General features: G+C 43.0%; 1 protein-coding gene across 2 annotated transcripts in view; it reads right to left on the bottom strand.

Annotated features, from left to right (window-relative positions):
• Positions 1 to 18,482, bottom strand: part of LOC112249996 (connector enhancer of kinase suppressor of ras 3) — a 43,951-nt gene extending 25,469 nt beyond the window's left edge. For both annotated transcript variants that reach the window (XM_024419782.2, XM_024419781.2), the window contains exons 1-2: positions 18,229 to 18,482; positions 5,423 to 5,586 (exon numbers count right to left, since the gene is read on the bottom strand). In XM_024419782.2, the coding sequence (XP_024275550.1) occupies positions 5,423 to 5,586; positions 18,229 to 18,280 (216 nt within the window). In that variant the 5' untranslated portion in view covers positions 18,281 to 18,482. The remainder of the gene's footprint in view (positions 1 to 5,422; positions 5,587 to 18,228) is intronic.
• Positions 18,483 to 18,995: the final 513 nt, after the last annotated feature.

The following is an 18,995-nucleotide window of genomic DNA, read 5'->3' on the forward strand; positions in this document are numbered from 1 at the left end:
TTGGAGTTGGAGCTACAGGATGCAAACTTCTGCCTGAAGAAGCTGGCCTTAGCTTTCCTGACTGACTGCGTGTATTGGTTCCTGACTTCCCTGAACAGTTGCATATCGCTGGGACTATTCGATGCTATTGCAGTCCGCTACAGGATGTTTTTGTGCTGGTCGAGGGCAGTCAGGTCTGGGGTGAACCAAGGACTGTATCTGTTCTTAGTTCTGCATTTTTTGAACGGAGCATGCTTATCTAAAATGGTGAGGAAGTTACTTTTAAAGAATGACCAGGCATCCTCAACTGACGGGATGAGGTCAATGTCCTTCCAGGATACCCGGGCCAGGTCGATTAGAAAGGCCTGCTCACAGAAGTGTTTTAGGGAGCGTTTGACAGTGATGAGGGGTGGTCGTTTGACTGCGGCTCCGTAGCGGATACAGGCAATGAGGCAGTGATCGCTGAGATCCTGGTTGAAGACAGCGGAGGTGTATTTGGAGGGCCAGTTGGTCAGGATGACGTCTATGAGGGTGCCCTTGTTTACAGAGTTAGGGTTGTACCTGGTGGGTTCCTTGATGATTTGTGTGAGATTGAGGGCATCTAGCTTAGATTGTAGGACTGGCGGGGTGTTAAGCATATCCCAGTTTAGGTCACCTAACAGAACAAACTCTGAGGCTAGATGGGGGCGATCAATTCACAAATGGTGTCCAGGGCACAGCTGGGAGCTGAGGGGGGTCGGTAGCAGGCGGCAACAGTGAGAGACTTATTTCTGGAGAGAGTAATTTTCAAAATTAGTAGTTCGAACTGTTTGGGTATGGACCTGGAAAGTATGACATTACTTTGCAGGCTATCTCTGCAGTAGACTGCAACTCCTCCCCCTTTGGCAGTTCTATCTTGACGGAAGATGTTATAGTTGGGTAAGGAAATCTCTGAATTTTTGGTGGCCTTCCTGAGCCAGGATTCAGACAAAGCAAGGACATCAGGGTTAGCAGAGTGTGCTAGAGCAGTGAGTAAAACAAACTTAGGGAGGAGGCTTCTGATGTTGACATGCATGAAACCAAGGCTTTTTCGATCACAGAAGTCAACAAATGAGGGTGCCTGGGGACATGCAGGGCCTGGGTTTACCTCCACATCACCCGCGGAACAGAGAAGGAGTAGTATGAGGGTGCGGCTAAAGGCTATCAAAACTGGTCGCCTAGAGCGTTGGGGACAGAGAATAAGAGGAGCAGGTTTCTGGGCATGGTAGAATATATTCAGGGCATAATAACATACAGCGAGGCATACAGTAATCACAGGTGTTGAATTGGGAAAGCTAGCTAAAACAGTAGGTGAGACAACAGCTAATCAGCTAGCACAACAACAGCAGGTAAAATGGCGTTGACTAGGCAACGGGGCCGACAGATAAAACATAAACAAGCAGAATGGAGTACCATGATTAATGGACAGTCCAGAGTGCATCAGCTATGTAGCCAAGAGATCAGTGTCCAGGGGGCAGCGGTGGATGGGGCAGGGAAGCTGGACTGGCGAGTGTTATCCAGGTTGAAAAAAGTTAACAATGACTAAATAGCTTGTTGCTAGTTAGCTGGTTAGCTTCTGGAGGTTCTTGAGTGTGTTCTAAAAATTAAAAATAATAGCGATTCCGTATCACATTGGGTGAGGCAGGTTTCCGGAAAGGTATAAACAGATTAAAAATCAAGAAGAGATAGAAAGTAAATATGGGTCCGGTGAGTGTTTGGGACGCGGGGATTCAGACGGTTAGCAGGCCTGTGCTAACAAGCTAACAGTTCGTAGGCCCGGGCTAAACAAGGTAGCAGTTAGCGGACCGGGGCTAGACAAGCTAGCAGTTAGCAGGCCGAGTTTAGCAAGCAGGGAGATAGCGAGGGCTAGAGAACATAAAGCTCTGCCCAGATTGCATCCCAAATGGCACCCAATTCCCTAAACAGTGCACTATGTTTGACCAGGGCCTATAGGGAGTAGTGCACTATGTAGGGTATAGGATGCCATTTGGGATGCAGACCTACTAGTCACCTACAGCCAACACTCAACCCTCACTACTTTACAGATAATGTATATTCCCTCTCACGTTGGACATGGTCAAGATCCCAGTTCATTTCCTACAACCACTAAAGCTCTCTTAAAAGATAAGGTCCGGGATACAACCACTAAAGCTCTCTTAAAAGATAAGGTCCGGGATACTACCACTAAAGCTCTCTTAAAAGATAAGGTCCGGGATACTACCACTAAAGCTCTCTTAAAAGATAAGGTCCGGGATACAACCACTAAAGCTCTCTTAAAAGATAAGGTCCGGGATACAACCACTAAAGCTCTCTTAAAAGATAAGGTCCGGGATACTACCACTAAAGCTCTCTTAAAAGATAAGGCCGGGATACTACCACTAAAGCTCTCTTAAAAGATAAGGTCCGGGATACAACCACTAAAGCTCTCTTAAAAGATAAGGTCCGGGATACTACCACTAAAGCTCTCTTAAAAGATAAGGTCCATGATACTACCACTAAAGCTCTCTTAAAAGATAAGGTCCGGGATACTACCACTAAAGCTCTCTTAAAAGATAAGGTCCGGGATACAACCACTAAAGCTCTCTTAAAAGATAAGGTCCGGGATACTACCACTAAAGCTCTCTTAAAAGATAAGGTCCGGGATACTACCACTAAAGCTCTCTTAAAAGATAAGGTCCGGGATACTACCACTAAAGCTCTCTTAAAAGATAAGGTCCGGGATACAACCACTAAAGCTCTCTTAAAAGATAAGGTCCGGGATACAACCACTAACGCTCTCTTAAAAGATAAGGTCCGGGATACAACCACTAAAGCTCTCTTAAAAGATAAGGTCCGGGATACTACCACTAAAGCTCTCTTAAAAGATAAGGTCCGGGATACAACCACTAAAGCTCTCTTAAAAGATAAGGTCCGGGATACTACCACTAAAGCTCTCTTAAAAGATAAGGTCCATGATACTACCACTAAAGCTCTCTTAAAAGATAAGGTCCATGATACAACCACTAAAGCTCTCTTAAAAGATAACAGGGTCCGGTGTACTACCACCACCTGTTCTGGCACCCAGTCTGTTAACCCGTGCCAATCTGGTGCCCTGTGCCAATCTGTTAACCCGTGCCAATCTGTTGCCCCGTGCCAATCTGTTGACCCGTGCCAATCTGTTAACCCATGCCAATCTGTTGCCCCGTGCCAATCTGTTGCCTCGTGCCAGTCTGTTAACCCGTGCCAATCTGTTGCCCTGTTGCCCCTGATAGATTTTGGTTGTGGCATTTTTGTGGCTATTTTGTTTGTTTGTGTTGGCACCTTTCAACACCCCTCATCACATTTATGCACTCAATCACTCACTTACACTACTGATTACTGACTACACACACCATTGTTAATTGTATTTAGGTTACTTAAATTAATAAATATATTTTGTTATTCTTTATCTCCACGTTGTCTCCCTTTTTGTTACGAACTTCGAGCCGATTCGTGGCATTGTGCTGTATAGCTAATTCCTATGGTCATTCTTGACAATGACAATGATGGGAGTTGGCAAAATGGCACAAACACAAACATTATTCTTATATCAGCAAAATGTTTAGCATTTGATTCATGACAGAAGGGCACTCCTGTTAGACCATATGATATCCATAGAGAAAGAAGATTCACTTCCCCACAGAACCCAACGATGTCCACAGTGGGCCGACCTGCAATCCAGACACAAGTCATGTCAGGACTGTGTATGTAATGGAGTACAGAGGCTTCCTGGTGTGAGGCCATGTCATAGGCAGGGCACGACCAGAGAGAGAGAGAGAGAGAATATAAAGTGCATTCAGAAAGTATTCAAACCCCTTCCCTTTTTCCACATTTTCTTATGTTACATCCTTATTCTAAAATGTATTAAATAAAACAAATTCCTCATCAATCTGCACATAATACACCATAATGACAGACAGATTATAGAACAGTAATTCATAAAACCAGATACCTTATTTACATACATATTCAGACCCTTTGCTATGAAACGCCAAATTGAGCTCAGGTGCATCCTGTTTCCATTGATCATCCTTGAGATGTTTCTACAACTTGATTGGAGACCACCTGTAGTAAATTCAATTGATTGGACATGATTTGGAAAGGCACACACCTGTCTATACAAGGTCCCACAGTTGACGGTGCTTGTCAGAGCAAAAACCAAGCCATGAGGTTGAAGGAATTGTCCGTAGAGCTCCGAGACAGGATTGTGTCGAGGCACAGATTTGGGGAAGGGTACCAAAAAATGTCTGCAGCATTGACGGTCCCCAAGAACACACTGGCCTCCATCATTCTTAAATGGAAGAAGTTTGGAACCAACAAGACTCTTCCTAGAGCTGGTCGCCCATCTAAACTGAGCAATCGGGGGAGAAGGGCCTTGGTCAGGGATGTGACCAAGAACCCGATTGGACACACTCATCTCTAACCCTGACCCTAACACGTTCATGGGCAGCTTCGGCACACTCATCCCTAACCCTAACCCATTAATGGGTTGCTTCGGCACACTCATCCCTAACCCTAACCCATTAATGGGTTGCTTCGGCACACTCATCCCTAACCCTAACCCATTAATGGGCCGCTTCGGCACACTCATCCCTAACCCTAACCCATTAATGGGTCGCTTCGGCACACTCATCCCTAACCCTAACCCATTAATGGGTCGCTTGGACACGCTTAAGCTGAGGGAGAGAGAGATGGAGAAAGAGAGAGAGTTAGAGAGAGTGTGTGAAAGAGAGAGAGAGGCAGCTGACCGGACATTCTTCCCTAATCCCGGTGTCCTGACCAATGCCAGCCTCTCCCATCCATGGGCCGTTTGGACACGCTCAAGTTGGGCTCGCTCTGGGCTAAATAACAATCGCTCCCCCGAAGGCACAACAAGCTCTTGATGTTTACTATTTTTTACTGTTTATTCAAGAGGACCCTCCAAAAACAAGATGGTAGTTCAAGATACCCCCTAAGATAAAAATGTCAAAGCCACTTGATACCAAGGCACTGGCATAATGCACTGACTGTTAACAGCTTAACTAAAGTTATCAGAAGGAAAGCTAGTACCAGAAGCACCACCCAGCCTCGGTAGGTCTACTACACATCTAGCCCCACACACTATCACTTCACCAGGATGAATGTTATCATACTAGAATGTGGCCCTTTGGTCTAATTCCCACTTCCAGTGTGACCTAAAATGACATTGCCATTTGGGACATGGGAACGGGAAGTTGACATGCGATCAAACCATGATCAAACTATAGTTATACGATATTTGAATGGATGATTGGACATGACGTTGGTTGATAGTTTGACATCTGTAGATCATATATACACCTAAGGGACTATTCAAATAAAGTGTGACCAAACCTTATGCTCTGATAGGATATGAAGGAAGGTGTGTGGTGATTACTAGACTACTAACCAGAGCACAGAGCAGGTCGACTGCCTCCAGCAACAGTTCCTGGTGTCCAATCCTGGTCAAACCCAGTTCTAGCAGGTCCTGGTGGGAGATCTTCAACAGCTGCTCCCCGTCAATCTTCTCACGCTCAAAGTACGGGACATACTGCTGTAGGCTGTCATCCAGGCCTGGGAAAGATAGATAATGAGAGATAGAAAGAGAGAGGGGGAGGAGGTAGAGACAGAGAGAGAGAGAGAGAGAGAGAAATGTAAGACAAAGAGCTTCTTTCAGAGTCCAAGACCAGTTATGATACCACACAAGGGTTGAAGAAACCACTGGTAGTGAGTCAATACAAGCTGTTTACCAGTCCATCACTCAGGCATTTCTCAGGATCGCACTGTCCAGCAATAACCAGAATCAAACTGATCTCTGACCACAAGAGACCACACATCTAGCCACCCAGAATCAAACTGATCTATGACCACTAGTGACCACACATCTAGCCACCCAGAATCAAACTGATCTATGACCACTAGTGACCACACATCTAGCCACCCAGAATTCCACACCGTACACATAGCAGCAGCGGTTATGACCATCACATACTGCATCTCATCTGATGTTCAGACATTTTGACCCAAACGACATTGACAACTGGTCCCCAAAATGGACATGTTTGTAAATAGTGAATTAAAAAGAAACTGCCACCACATGGGACCATTAAAATCCCAGACAACCATTGCTCCGTTTGGCCTGGAATGCCGCGCTATGCCACAGATGACTCACTTTGAAACTGCGTCCCAAATGGCACCATATTTCTTAAGGGGACATAGGGAATATGGTGCCATAGTGCACTACTATTGACCAGGGGACATATGGAATAGGGTGCCATAGTACACTACTTTTGACCAGGGGGCATAGGGAATAGGGTGCCATTTGGGACAGATCTCCAGAGTTTACGGAGCAGACGCCTCTTAACTAGCCTGTAATGTGTTGCCTTCTGCCACCTTTGTGTTAGCACAAGCCTTTGTGTTAGCACAAGCTAACACTAAAGCACTCTGGTTAATCTTTACGCAACCAAAGTAATGTTTATAAGTGTTTTGACCTTTCACGAGGATAGAAGTGCTAAATATTAGATGAAATGCTCATTCTAAATGGTTGAGGAAAGAAATTAGCCCTGTGCCATTGGGTGGAGATGTAGGTGGGCGGAAAGTAATGCATGGGTCAGCTGACAAGGCTTTATGTGTTGTCTATACGGATGTGATGAAGGGATAAGGTAACTAGCATGCAGGATCACGTTTCAGACACCTGAGGAGGGCAATAATCTCTCTCAACAGCAAGAGAGGGCCAGCCAAAGTCACGCTACACAGCCCACCACCTGTTAATGATGACACACAACAGGTGAATCCCAAACGGCCAGAGCCCATCAAAAGTAATGCAAGATTCTCAGATTAATTTACAGTCATAAAACATTTGTATCATTCTTCAACCTTCTTGGGGTTTGGCTCAGTCCAATGTTGGGACAAACTTCAAAGCCCAACTAAACTCTTGCTTAGTGTGGATTACAATGTTGAAATACTGTATTTCAAAACATCCCTGTCTTCCTGCTTTAGGAACGCTATTCAAAAAGAAAGACTTGTTGACTCTTCCAGCTGAGCGTTAATGACTTAACAGTCACTATGGTTACAGGCAAAGACGTCCCCACACACATTAAATATTTACATTGAGAGATCTGTGACCAGGGAAAGTATGTTGCTATCAGTTACAGTATACTGTACCTTCAAAAAGACACCAAACAACTGGTGCAGTTGGATGTCGATACAGACGTACATTAGGATCTTAATTTTAGCCCGTTTGCTACAGCATGAAAATAATCCTGCAGCGTACAATTGTATAGTTTGTTTATCAAGTTTTCACATAATGTGTACAACCACCACCGCAACATCTTCTCTCAATGGATACATGTAGCAGCAGCTCTTAGATCATCAACACATCTGCTTAGTGTGAAAGCCCCTCAACACATCCGCTCAGTGTGAAAGCCCCTCAACACATCTGCTTAGTGTGAAAGCCCCTCAACACATCCGCTCAGTGTGAAAGCCCCTCAACACATCTGCTTAGTGTGAAAGCCCCTCAACACATCCGCTCAGTGTGAAAGCCCCTCAACACATCTGCTCAGTGTGAAAGCCCCTCAACACATCTGCTCAGTGTGAAAGCCCCTCAACACATCCGCTCAGTGTGAAAGCCCCTCAACACATCTGCTCATTGTGAAAGCCCCTCAACACATCCGCTCAGTGTGAAAGCCCCTCAACACATCTGCTCAGTGTGAAAGCCCCTCAACACATCTGCTCAGTGTGAAAGCCCCTCAACACATCTGCTCAGTGTGAAAGCCCCTCAACACATCTGCTCAGTGTGAAAGCCCCTCAACACATCTGCTCAGTGTGAAAGCCTCTTAACACACTGTACATTTCACATGTGAAAACACGCCAAAAAATAGTCAGCCAAATGAAAAGTCTTCTAGTCTGGACACAGATCATGCCCGACCTACTCCCAAATTCTGTGGCTAACAGGCATATAGCAGAGTATGGGGGGGGACCAATTTCTCATGGTTTTGTTACAAATGAGGGAATGGTGCCACCCTCTCTCTCTTTACTACCCTTCTTCCCATGAAGTATTCACAGCTCTGGCCCTCTGGCCTCACAACAACCAATGAACTGACAGTGGACTAGCCGTTTGTGTACAAAAGGCAGTAGCACAGTACGACTCTATTGCTTTTACACTGACCAACCTCTTTAACAGACAGAAGCATCTTAATTGTGTTCACTGCTCTATTGACAGTTGACAATAGCCCAAGATTATACAAATGGCTCCAACTTGAGACAGCCCTTTAGGTAACTATGAGAACTTGATAAATTAGAACTCTGAATTCCCCCGTTGACCAGTAAAATCAATGATCATGTTTTATCTCTTCTCTATGCATGTTAACAAAAACAGTGTTATAAAGTAGTCTTGAACGGTTTATGATGACGGAAATAACCCCATTAAAGGATGAACCATGTAGTTCCTAAACTCTTACAACAAAAGGGATCTTCGGCTATCCCCATAGGAATCAAAAGGGATCTTCGGCTATCCCCATAGGAATCAAAAGGGATCTTCGGCTATCCCCATAGGAATCAAAAGGGATCTTCGGCTATCCCCATAGGAATCAAAAGGGATCTTCGGCTATCCCCATAGGAATCAAAAGGGATCTTCGGCTATCCCCATAGGAATCAAAAGGGATCTTCGGCTATCCTCATAGGAATCAAAAGGGATCTTCGGCTATCCCCATAGGAATCAAAAGGGATCTTCGGCTGTCCCCATAGGAATCAAAAGGGATCTTCGGCTATCCCCATAGGAACCAAAAGGGATCTTCGGCTATCCCCATAGGAACCAAAAGGGATCTTCGGCTATCCCCATAGGAACCAAAAGGGATCTTTGGCTATCCCCATAGGAACCAAAAGGGATCTTCGGCTATCCCCATAGGAACCAAAAGGGATCTTCGGCTGTCCCCATAGGAACCAAAAGGGATCTTCGGCTATCCCCATAGGAACCAAAAGGGATCTTCGGCTATCCAAATAGGAACCAAAAGGGATCTTCGGCTATCCCCATAGGAACCAAAAGGGATCTTCGGCTATCCCCATAGGAACCAAAAGGGATCGACCTGTAACCAGAAAGGGCTTGTCAAATAGTTCTCTTTATGAAGAACCCTTATTGGTTCTAGATAGAACATTTATTTCTAAGAGTGTATGAATATTGACCTCATCTGATTATGGAGATTGATGCAAAGGAGAAGTGGGTTACTGAGAAAATGGTTGAGGTCAGTAAACTCTTGTGCATGACTCAGGCTGCAATCACATTCCACAGAAAAATCCAGTTAATCATTTATCGGAAACATAAAAACAAACAAAACCCAGACGCGTCCAGAATTTGGTTGCTTTCCTCCTCAAGTGTTTCACTTTCCTTGCCTAGTAAACCATCTTCGATGTGTTTCACTAGACTGTGTTGTGAGTGGTAACATTTAACCAACCAACTGTGATATGTGTGTTAACAAGCTAGCAGCATGCATCCTGTCTATATTCAATAGGTTTGATAGATTGGACATTGAACTGAAGTTAACGCTGCCTCTGGCTTGTTCATCACATCACACAAAGGCACGTGTTGTGCCGTCTGGGGTAGACAGGCAATAAATGAGTGGAGTTTGGACCTGCAGAGCTGGAATATTTACTTTTAAAAAAATGTACTTCATCCTTCACAACAGAACAGAGGTGGTTGTTGTCGTCATTCGAAAGGAATTGAGAGTGGTTCTAAAGCATTCAGACTATTTATAGACTCCACCAACCCATTCAGAAAGGAGAGGAAATACCCTCAGGAAAACATAGGAAAAAGGATTTCCTTGACCACACAAAACAATTGTGTGTGTGTGTGTGTGTGTGTGTGTGTGTGTGTGTGTGTGTGTGTGTGTGTGTGTGTGTGTGTGTGTGTGTGTGTGTGTGTGTGTTCTGGGAAAAATCCAGAATTAACATAATAGTAGCCTATCCTATCAAAACAACCAGTGACAGACAGTGCCTACTCTTCACAGATCTCTCCAACATTTGGGGACTAGCAAAGAGGTTACAGGGTTGCCTTATGTACTGTAACAGGGTTAATTAATGGCATGTTTGTTCCCATGGAAACCCTTCTTCTGACTGATATAAACTGGATGGGGACACTGTGTCCCTAGTGGCATCCTATTCCCTATATATTGAACTACTTTTGAACAGAGCCCTATTGCACTTTAGCATGCCATTTGAGACTCAGACACTGAAGAGAAAGCTTCCATGCCCTGCTATTTTGAGGAATGATTAGACATAAAACTGAGTCATAATAATAATACTAAATGAATAACAGCCTCTCCTATCTATGTTCCTATGTACGTCAGAGAAACTAATGGTAACACATAACCAGGATGTATGGTTCTGAGTGAGTCAGTTCAGGCCAACCATCAGTGCGTGGTGATAATGTGGTCAAGCATTAGTGTGTCCTGCGTGGTGATAATGTGGTCAACCAAATCAAATCAAACCTTATTTGTCACATGTGCCGAATACAAGAAGTGTAGACCTTACCGTGAAATGCTTACTAACAAGCCCTTAACCAACAGTGCAGTTCAAGAAGAGTTAAGAAAATATTTACCAAATATAAAGTAACACAATAATGAGGCTATATACAGGGGCTACCGGTACGAAGTCAGTGTGAGGGGGTACAGGTTAGTTGAGGTATTTTGTAAATGTAGGTAGGGGTGAAGTGATGGGGTGAAGTGACTATGCATAGATAATAAACAGCGAGTAGCAGCAGTGTAAAAACAAGGTGTGTGTGGGGGGGGTCAATGTAAATAGTCCAGTGGCCATTTGATTAATTGTTCATCGGTCTTATGGCTTGGGGGTAGAAGCTGTTAAGGGACCTTTTGGACCTAGACTTGGCGCTACGGTACCGCTTGCTGTGCAGTAGCAGAGAGAACAGTCTATGACTTGGGTGACTGGAGTCTCTGACAATTTGTTGGGCTTTTTCTGACACCGCCTATTATATAGGTCCTGGATGGCAGGAAGCTTGGCCCCAGTGATGTACTGGGCAGTTTGCACTGCCATCTGTAGCGCCTTACAGTCAGATGCCGAGCAGTTGCCAAATCTTTTCAGTCTCCTGAGGGGAAAAAGGTTTTGTAGTGCCCTCGTCACGACTGTCTTTATGGGTTTGGACCATTATTTGGTGATGTGGACACCAAGGATCTTGAAACTCTCAACCCGCTCTACTACAGCCCTGTCGATGTGAATGGGGGCCTGTTCGGCCTGCCTTTTCCTGTAGTCCACGATTGGCTCCTTTGTCTTGCTCACATTGAGGGAGAGGTTGTTGTCCTGGCACCACACTGCCAGTTCTCTGACCTCCTCCCTATAGGGTGCATCAAGGTTGTCGGTGATCAGGCCTACCTGATCTACCGCCGTCAGCAAACTTAATGATGGTGTTGGAGTCGTGTTTGGCCACACAGTCATGGGTATACAAGGAGTACAGGAGGTGACTAAGTACACACCCCTGAGGGGTCCCAGTGTTGAGGATCACCGTGGCAGACGTGTTTTTGCCACCTGGGGGCAGCCCGTCAGGAAGTCCAGGATCCAGTTGCAGAGGGAGGTGTTTAGTCCCAGAGTCCTTAGCTTAGTGATGAACTTTGAGGGCACTATGGTGATGAACGCTGAGCTGTAGTCAATGAACAGCATTCTCACATAGGTGTTCCTTTTGTCCAGGTAGGAAAGGGCAGTGTGGAGTGCAATAGAGATTGAGATTGCATCATCTGTGGATCTGTTGATGCGGTATGCGATTCACCATTAGTGTGTACTGCGTAGTGATAATGTGGTCAACCATTAGTGTGTACTGCATTGTGATAATGCTGTCAACCATTAGTGTGTACTGCGTAGTGATAATGTGGTCAACCATTAGTGTGTACTGCATAGTGATAATGAGGTCAACCTTTAGTGTGTACTGCGTAGTGATAATGTGGTCAACCATTAGTGTGTACTGCGTAGTGGTAATGTGGTCAACCATTGGTGTGTACTGCATAGTGATAATGTGGTCAACCATTAGTGTGTACTGCGTAGTGATAATGCGGTCAACCATTAGTGTGTACTGCGTAGTGATAATGCGGTCGGCCATTAGTGTGTAATGCATAGTGATAATGTGGTCAACCATTAGTGTGTACTGCGTAGTGATAATGTGGTCATACATTAGTGTGTACTGCGTAATGATAATGTGGTCAACCATTAGTGTGTACCGCGTAGTGATAATGCGTAGTGATAATGTGGTCAACCATTAGTGTGTACCGCATAGTGATAATGAGTAGTGATAATGTGGTCAACCATTAGTGCGTACTGCGTAGTGATAATGTGGTCAACCATTAGTGTGTACTGCGTAGTGATAATGTGGTCAACCATTAGTGTGTACTGCGTAGTGATAATGTGGTCAACCATTAGTGTGTACTGCGTAGTGATAATGTGGTCAACCATTAGTGTGTACTGCGTAGTGGTAATGTGGTCAACCATTAGTGTGTACTGCGTAGTGATAATGTGGTCAACCATTAGTGTGTACTGCGTAGTGATAATGTGGTCAACCATTAGTGTGTACTGCGTAGTGATAATGTGGTCAACCATTAGTGTGTACTGCGTAGTGGTAATGTGGTCAACCATTAGTGTGTACTGCGTAGTGATAATGTGGTCAACCATTAGTGTGTACTGCGTAGTGATAATGTGGTCAACCATTAGTGTGTACTGCGTAGTGATAATGTGGTCAACCATTAGTAGAGCATCATGCCAATAAGTTGTTTAGTACATCTGTTACGTGTAAATGCAGCTGCCTATCCCGACTATCTTCCTTTATTCAATACAATTACTTTGAAGACGTTCTGGTGGTGTCATTAAGCTGTAATCAATTTAAACTACATGACCTTGTAGTCATTAGTGACCAGTGGCGACACATAACTGCAACCGGTAGGTAAGTGTATGTGACGTGTCACCCTATTTATTTTACCTTTATTTAACTAGGCAAGTCAGTTAAGAACAAATTCTTATTTTCAATGATGGCCTAGGAACAGTCGGTTAACTGCCTGTTCAGGGGCAGAACGACAGATTTGTGGACTGTGGTAGTAGGTGGAAGAGTCTTATAACGCAGACTCAGGTGTCTCCAAGATGAAACTTGGGTTGCATCCTAAATGGAACCCTATTCCGGAACCCTATTCCCTATAGTGCGCTACTTTTGACCCATGGGGCTAAGGTCAAAAGTAGTGCACTATATAGGGAATAGAGTGCCCTTTGGGACACACACTTGGAGTCCTCCTTCTCCCTCTAAACAAGCACATAAACTGGATGCTCCTGTCCTGTGGGAAGAAGTTTCATACAGTCTTCCTTATCCAAAGGACATACAGTCTTCCTTATCCAAAAGATAACAGTGAGTGTGTTATGTCACGCCCAAATGAAAAATATCAAAAGGGCAAATCTATATTTATCTAATAGAATAAGGATAACCGCTTGATAACAACCATTATTTCAAAGTTATTAATGTATGCCTTTCTTTTCTTTAGTAAACAACTCAACAGAATTGGGAGTTGCATAACCTAAATCTATAGTCTTGAATCTTGATTTTCAATCAATCACAATCATCCTCCATAATCACACCTGCCAGAAGAGCATGGGAAAATGCAGACTTGCCTGAGCGTGTTTCTCACTGTCACACCCTGACCATAGTTTGCTTTGTATGTTTCTATGTTTTGTTTGGTCAGGGTGTGATCTGAGTGGGCATTCTATGTTGTGTGTCTAGTTTGTCTGTTTCTGTGTTTGGCCTGATATGGTTCTCAATCAGAGGCAGGTGTTAGTCATTGTCTCTGATTGGGAACCATATTTAGGTAGCCTGTTTGGTGTTGGTTTGTGGGTGATTGTTCCTGTCTTTGTGTTTGTTACACCAGATAGGGCTGTTTTCGGTTGTTTCACATTTCTTGTTTTGTATATTGTTCATTTATCATCTTCATTAAAGATGTATCACAATAACCACACTGCGTTTTGGTCCGCCTCTCCTTCAACAGAAGAATCCCGTGACACTCACTAATGTTTACTTCTACTGTATCTGAGTTATACATTTTCAAAGTTCATCTCATATATAAGGGGCAGGATATATAAAACATACTATTTTTTACTGTTCATTGTCAATTATTTCCCTGATATTACTATTATTACACTGGTTATTTATATGTTTATAACAATCAAATCAAAATAAATTGTCACATGTGCAGAATACAACAGGTGTAGACCTTAAAGTGAAATGCTTACTTACAAGCCCTTAACCAACAATGCTTTAAGAAGTTTTAAGAAAAAGAATTGTTAAGTAAAAAATAGATAAGTATAAAAGTAACAAATAATTAAACAGCAGCAGTAAAATAACAATAGCAAGAGTACAGAGTCAATGTGGGGGGGCACCAGTTAATTGAGGTAATATGTACATGTAGGTGGAGTTAAAGTGACTATGTATAGATAATAAACAGAGAGTAGCAGCAGCGTAAAAGAGGGGTCTGGGTAGCTCTTTGATTAGCTGTTCAGGAGTCTTATGGCTTGGGGGTAGAAGCTGTTAAATAGCCTTTTGGACCTAGACATGCCGCTCCATTACCGCTTGCCGTGTGATAGCAGAGAGAACAGTCTATGAATAGGGTGGCTGGAGTCTTTGACAATTTTTAGGGCCTTCCTCTGATACCGCCTGGTATAGAGGTCCTGGATGGGAGGAAGCTTGGCCCAAGTCATGTACTGGGCCATACGCACTACCCTCTGTCGTGCCTTGTGGTCAGAGCCTGAGAAGTTGCTCTGCCAGGCAGTGAAGCAAGCAGTAAGGATGCTTCCTAAATACCTGACAGACAGCTTCAATAAATTATGTCACTATATTTACACGCATTTGAAGGTATGCCAAGAAAGATCTGAGATATAGCTAATTGAAATATTGACAGCCCAAAAACAAGCGGCATATGGCATTCATAACTTGCAACACATCAGCCCTCGATAGACGGCTTGGGTTCTTTCACTGGGACAACCCTCCTAGGCCAATTAAAGGAAGACAGCAGTACCATCTGAATAAAGACAGCTTCCTTCATTGCCATCTACTAGATTCTAATTCAAGGGGCTCTGATGCTCCACTCTTCTTAATGGGGTGAGCTGCTAACAGGTCAAGTGTATCATAATGTCATCAATCACAGCTTAACGACACATCAATATGAACGCATGCCGTAAATGCTGACACAATGGCCATGCAGGGGTTGTGTGGAATGTACTGTCAGATCCTCTACAGACGCTGTCTCATCTAGGGTTGCAAAGGGTCGGAAACTTTTTGGTAAATTTCCGGAATTTGCCCAGAAATTTTCCATGGGAAGTTAAGCCTGGGAATTTAGGGAAATTCGCTTAAATTAATCAAAAAAGATAGCTTGTAACAGTGAACCTTTTTTGTGGGATACACATAAAGCAATTCTAGGTCTTGTGGCATATTTTAGTTAAACTATCCCCAATTCAATGGAATTGCAACCCTCTGCATGCACAATGCATTCTTCCATCACATGCACTCTTCCATCTCATGTACAGCTGATTCTCAAGTTCTTGCACACTAATGAGATGCTATTGAGCCCACACTACTACACTGTCTGGGCCAAGGACTACATGCTTTCTGGTAAGTTTTGATTACAATACTGGGTGGGGTGAATATATTTTATAAGACATACAATGACTTTTTGTTAACTAGTAAATAGTAGCCTACAGTAAAGTGTGTTTAAATCATTGTTAACTTGTTAAGAATTTCTGCTAGTTAGTTTTTGCTACCATGTGGGTTTTAGCTTGCTTGAGCCTGATAACTGAGGAGTGTTAATTCACCTGTTTAGATACATGTTACATTTGAAAACATTTATCTTACAAAGCAGTTGTTTAATCCAACTGCTTAACTATTTATCTGTACATGGAATTGTATTTTATTTCAATTTTATTCATTGTTTTCTAATCTTTACAGGAAAATGCCATGGGCACTATCTGATGTGTGGAGACATTTCACTACAGCTAATGTAGAAGGAAAAGCTATGTACATTTGCAAATACTGTGCCAAAGCATATGTGAAGAATGCAACAAAGATGCAGAATCATCTGGCCAAGTGCATAAAGTTCCCTCAGCACTCACAACAAGCCACCTCTGACAAAAGTTTCTCTACTTCTATTCGAGGTGAAAATGATGAATCAGACACCTTATTGATAGCAACAGCTCATGGTCCACCTGGAATCAGAAGTTATTTTGACCTAATGGAGGAACGTAGTAAGAGAAATGCTGATGAATGTCTTGCTCAAGCTGTGTATGCAACTGGTTCACCTCTGATGCTCACAGGCAATGTGTATTGGAAGAGATTTCTGAATGTTCTTCACCCAGCATACACCCCTCCAACCAAACATGCTTTATCTACTAATTTTCTGGATGCAGAGTTCAACGGAGTTCAAGTGAATGTCAAGCAAATCATAGAGAAAGCAGACTGTATTGCAATCATCTCTGATGGGTGGTCGAATGTTCGTGGGCAAGGAATAATTAACTGGATGGATACACTCTACAAGAGAGCCAAGGAAATGGTTAGGTAGGTGAAGGGTCATCAAGTTATAGCAGCAATCTACCTCACTGAGCACAGTGAGGAGAATAAGAGCACCACACTGAAGCTGCCCAGCGACATCCATTAGGGTGGTGTTGTCATCATGTTTGACAGTCTCCTGGAGGGGAAGGAGTCTCTCCAAGAAATGGCCATATCCCAGTCTGCTGATATGGACAGCCCCATCAAGAGGATCCTCCTGGATGATGTATTTAGGAAGAGAGTGGAAAGCAGCATGAAACTCCTGAAACCTATAGCAGTAGCCATTGCACGGATTGAGGGAGACAATGCCATCCTGTCTGATGTTCAGACTCTGCTTGCAGATGTAAGAGAAGAAATCCGTACTGACCTGCCCACTTCACTGTTGCTCCAAGCAGAGGAAACTGCAGTTATGAAATACATCAAAAAGCTGAAGACTTCTGCCTGAAACCCATACACGCTGCAGCGTACATGTTGGACCCCAAGTATGTTGGGATGAGCATCCTGTTTGGTGCAGAGCTCAACAAGGCCTACTGTATGGTGTCATCACTACCGTGTCTCTCCACCTTGCCCTGGATGAGGTTCTTGGCAGTCCTTCAATATTCCCTTTCTTTTGTTGTTCAGTGAAATCATCCCATGTGAAGAGTCAACTCATTTAATTAAAGTTCAATTCGTAACTAAATTGTTTTTTACATTTCTATTGGAAGGATTTAATCATTTGCAATTATGTCTACTGGCCATCCATGATATCAAAATTATAGTTTTAGGCATGTTTTGCGGCTATACAGTGTTTGTTTAGATTTACAATGTTTACAACCATTGGAGTAAAACAAGCTTATATGTTGGGTTCTGATGGGGTTGAACTAAGCTCAATATGCATTCATGAGTTATATTCTTCAATAATCAATGGATATATATCATTAATTTCTAAGTGAAAAAAAAATTGATGTAGAAACTGCAGATGGACCCTTTTAAGGTAGCCTACCAGTGAGTTCATAAAAGGTGGCCGTCGAGCTTTGGTTGTCAAAAGCACATAGTGAGCACATGTACGTTAAAGTAAACATAAACCCTTCTCCCCGTTGGCACACAATTTCCTTTCATCATCAAATGTCATTTTAAAATGGCTTTAAAGATGAGACTTAATAGCTGCCCAAAACAAGCAATAAAACACAATGTTACCAAGTATTAATACGACACCTAGGCTGCTTCTAATATATACCGATTGTCAAATTTGCAACTTTTGTTGCTATTTGTAACACTGTTATTCACTCATTCTCACTCAACATTCTCAATACGGGCAATTTTGAATTGAACGTTGTTGGTTACTTAAACCAATGAAAATCAAATCAAATTGTATTTGTAACATTCTTCGTCAACAACAGGTGTAGACTAACATTGATACGCTTACTTACGGCCCTTCCCAACAATCCCGAGAAGAAAAAAAAACATAATTAAAGCAGAAAGTTTGACAATTAATTAATTAACAGGCAAGTTTGCCAATTAATTAATTAACAGGCAATTAACTATGCAATAGCCGAACAACGAATTATATAGCTAAAGTGAAACAAACATAGGCTATTCAAAAAATATATGACACATTAGGCTAATATAATGTTAACAGTGTATGTTAGAATTAGGAAGGCTTATCAACTCACCTCTTATCCAATCTACAACTTGTTTAGAAGTCCACTTTGTTATGGGATCCATCTTTGAAATGGTGCTCTCAAAAATTGAACCGGCTTTTTTTTCTTTGTCTTTTAGGTTAGCTTAGATGAAAAATCAGTAATTCCACATAGTAGGCATAATAGACATGTAACTACGACGAAATGACATGAACATAGTCCTATCACGCACGCCTCTCCCGCTACAGCCCGGATGACAGACCGATCGCATGTGGGGAAACAACAAGTTGACAGTGGAGCGGCGCAAACCTGAGAAGGGGCGGGAGTATCCGATTACAGATCAGGTCATCAACCCTATTCTACTAAAACCGTTACATATATCAAGTACATATATCGAGTCTATTACAGGCAAATAGCGAAGTTTATTGTGAAACTTCATGAATGTACTAATCAACAGGTTTCTATGACAATAATACAGTACACTAACCTAACCTATCCTAACCTAACCTATCCTAACCTAACCTAACCTAACCTATCCTATCCTAACCTATCGTAACCTAACCTAACCTAACCTATCCTATCCTATCCTAACCTAACCTATCCCATCCTAACCTAACCTAACCTATCCTAACCTAACCTATCCTATCCTATACTAACCTAACCTATCCTAACCTAACCTATCCTATCGTAACCTAACCTAACCTATCCTATACTAACCTAACCTAACCTATCCTATCCTAACCTAACCTACTATTATGAACAACATGTGACGTGTTAGAAATGTATCTCAAACTTTCTCA

The sequence above is a fragment of the Oncorhynchus tshawytscha genome, linkage group LG05, assembly GCF_018296145.1.
Source record: "Oncorhynchus tshawytscha isolate Ot180627B linkage group LG05, Otsh_v2.0, whole genome shotgun sequence".
Lineage (NCBI taxonomy): Eukaryota > Metazoa > Chordata > Actinopteri > Salmoniformes > Salmonidae > Oncorhynchus > Oncorhynchus tshawytscha.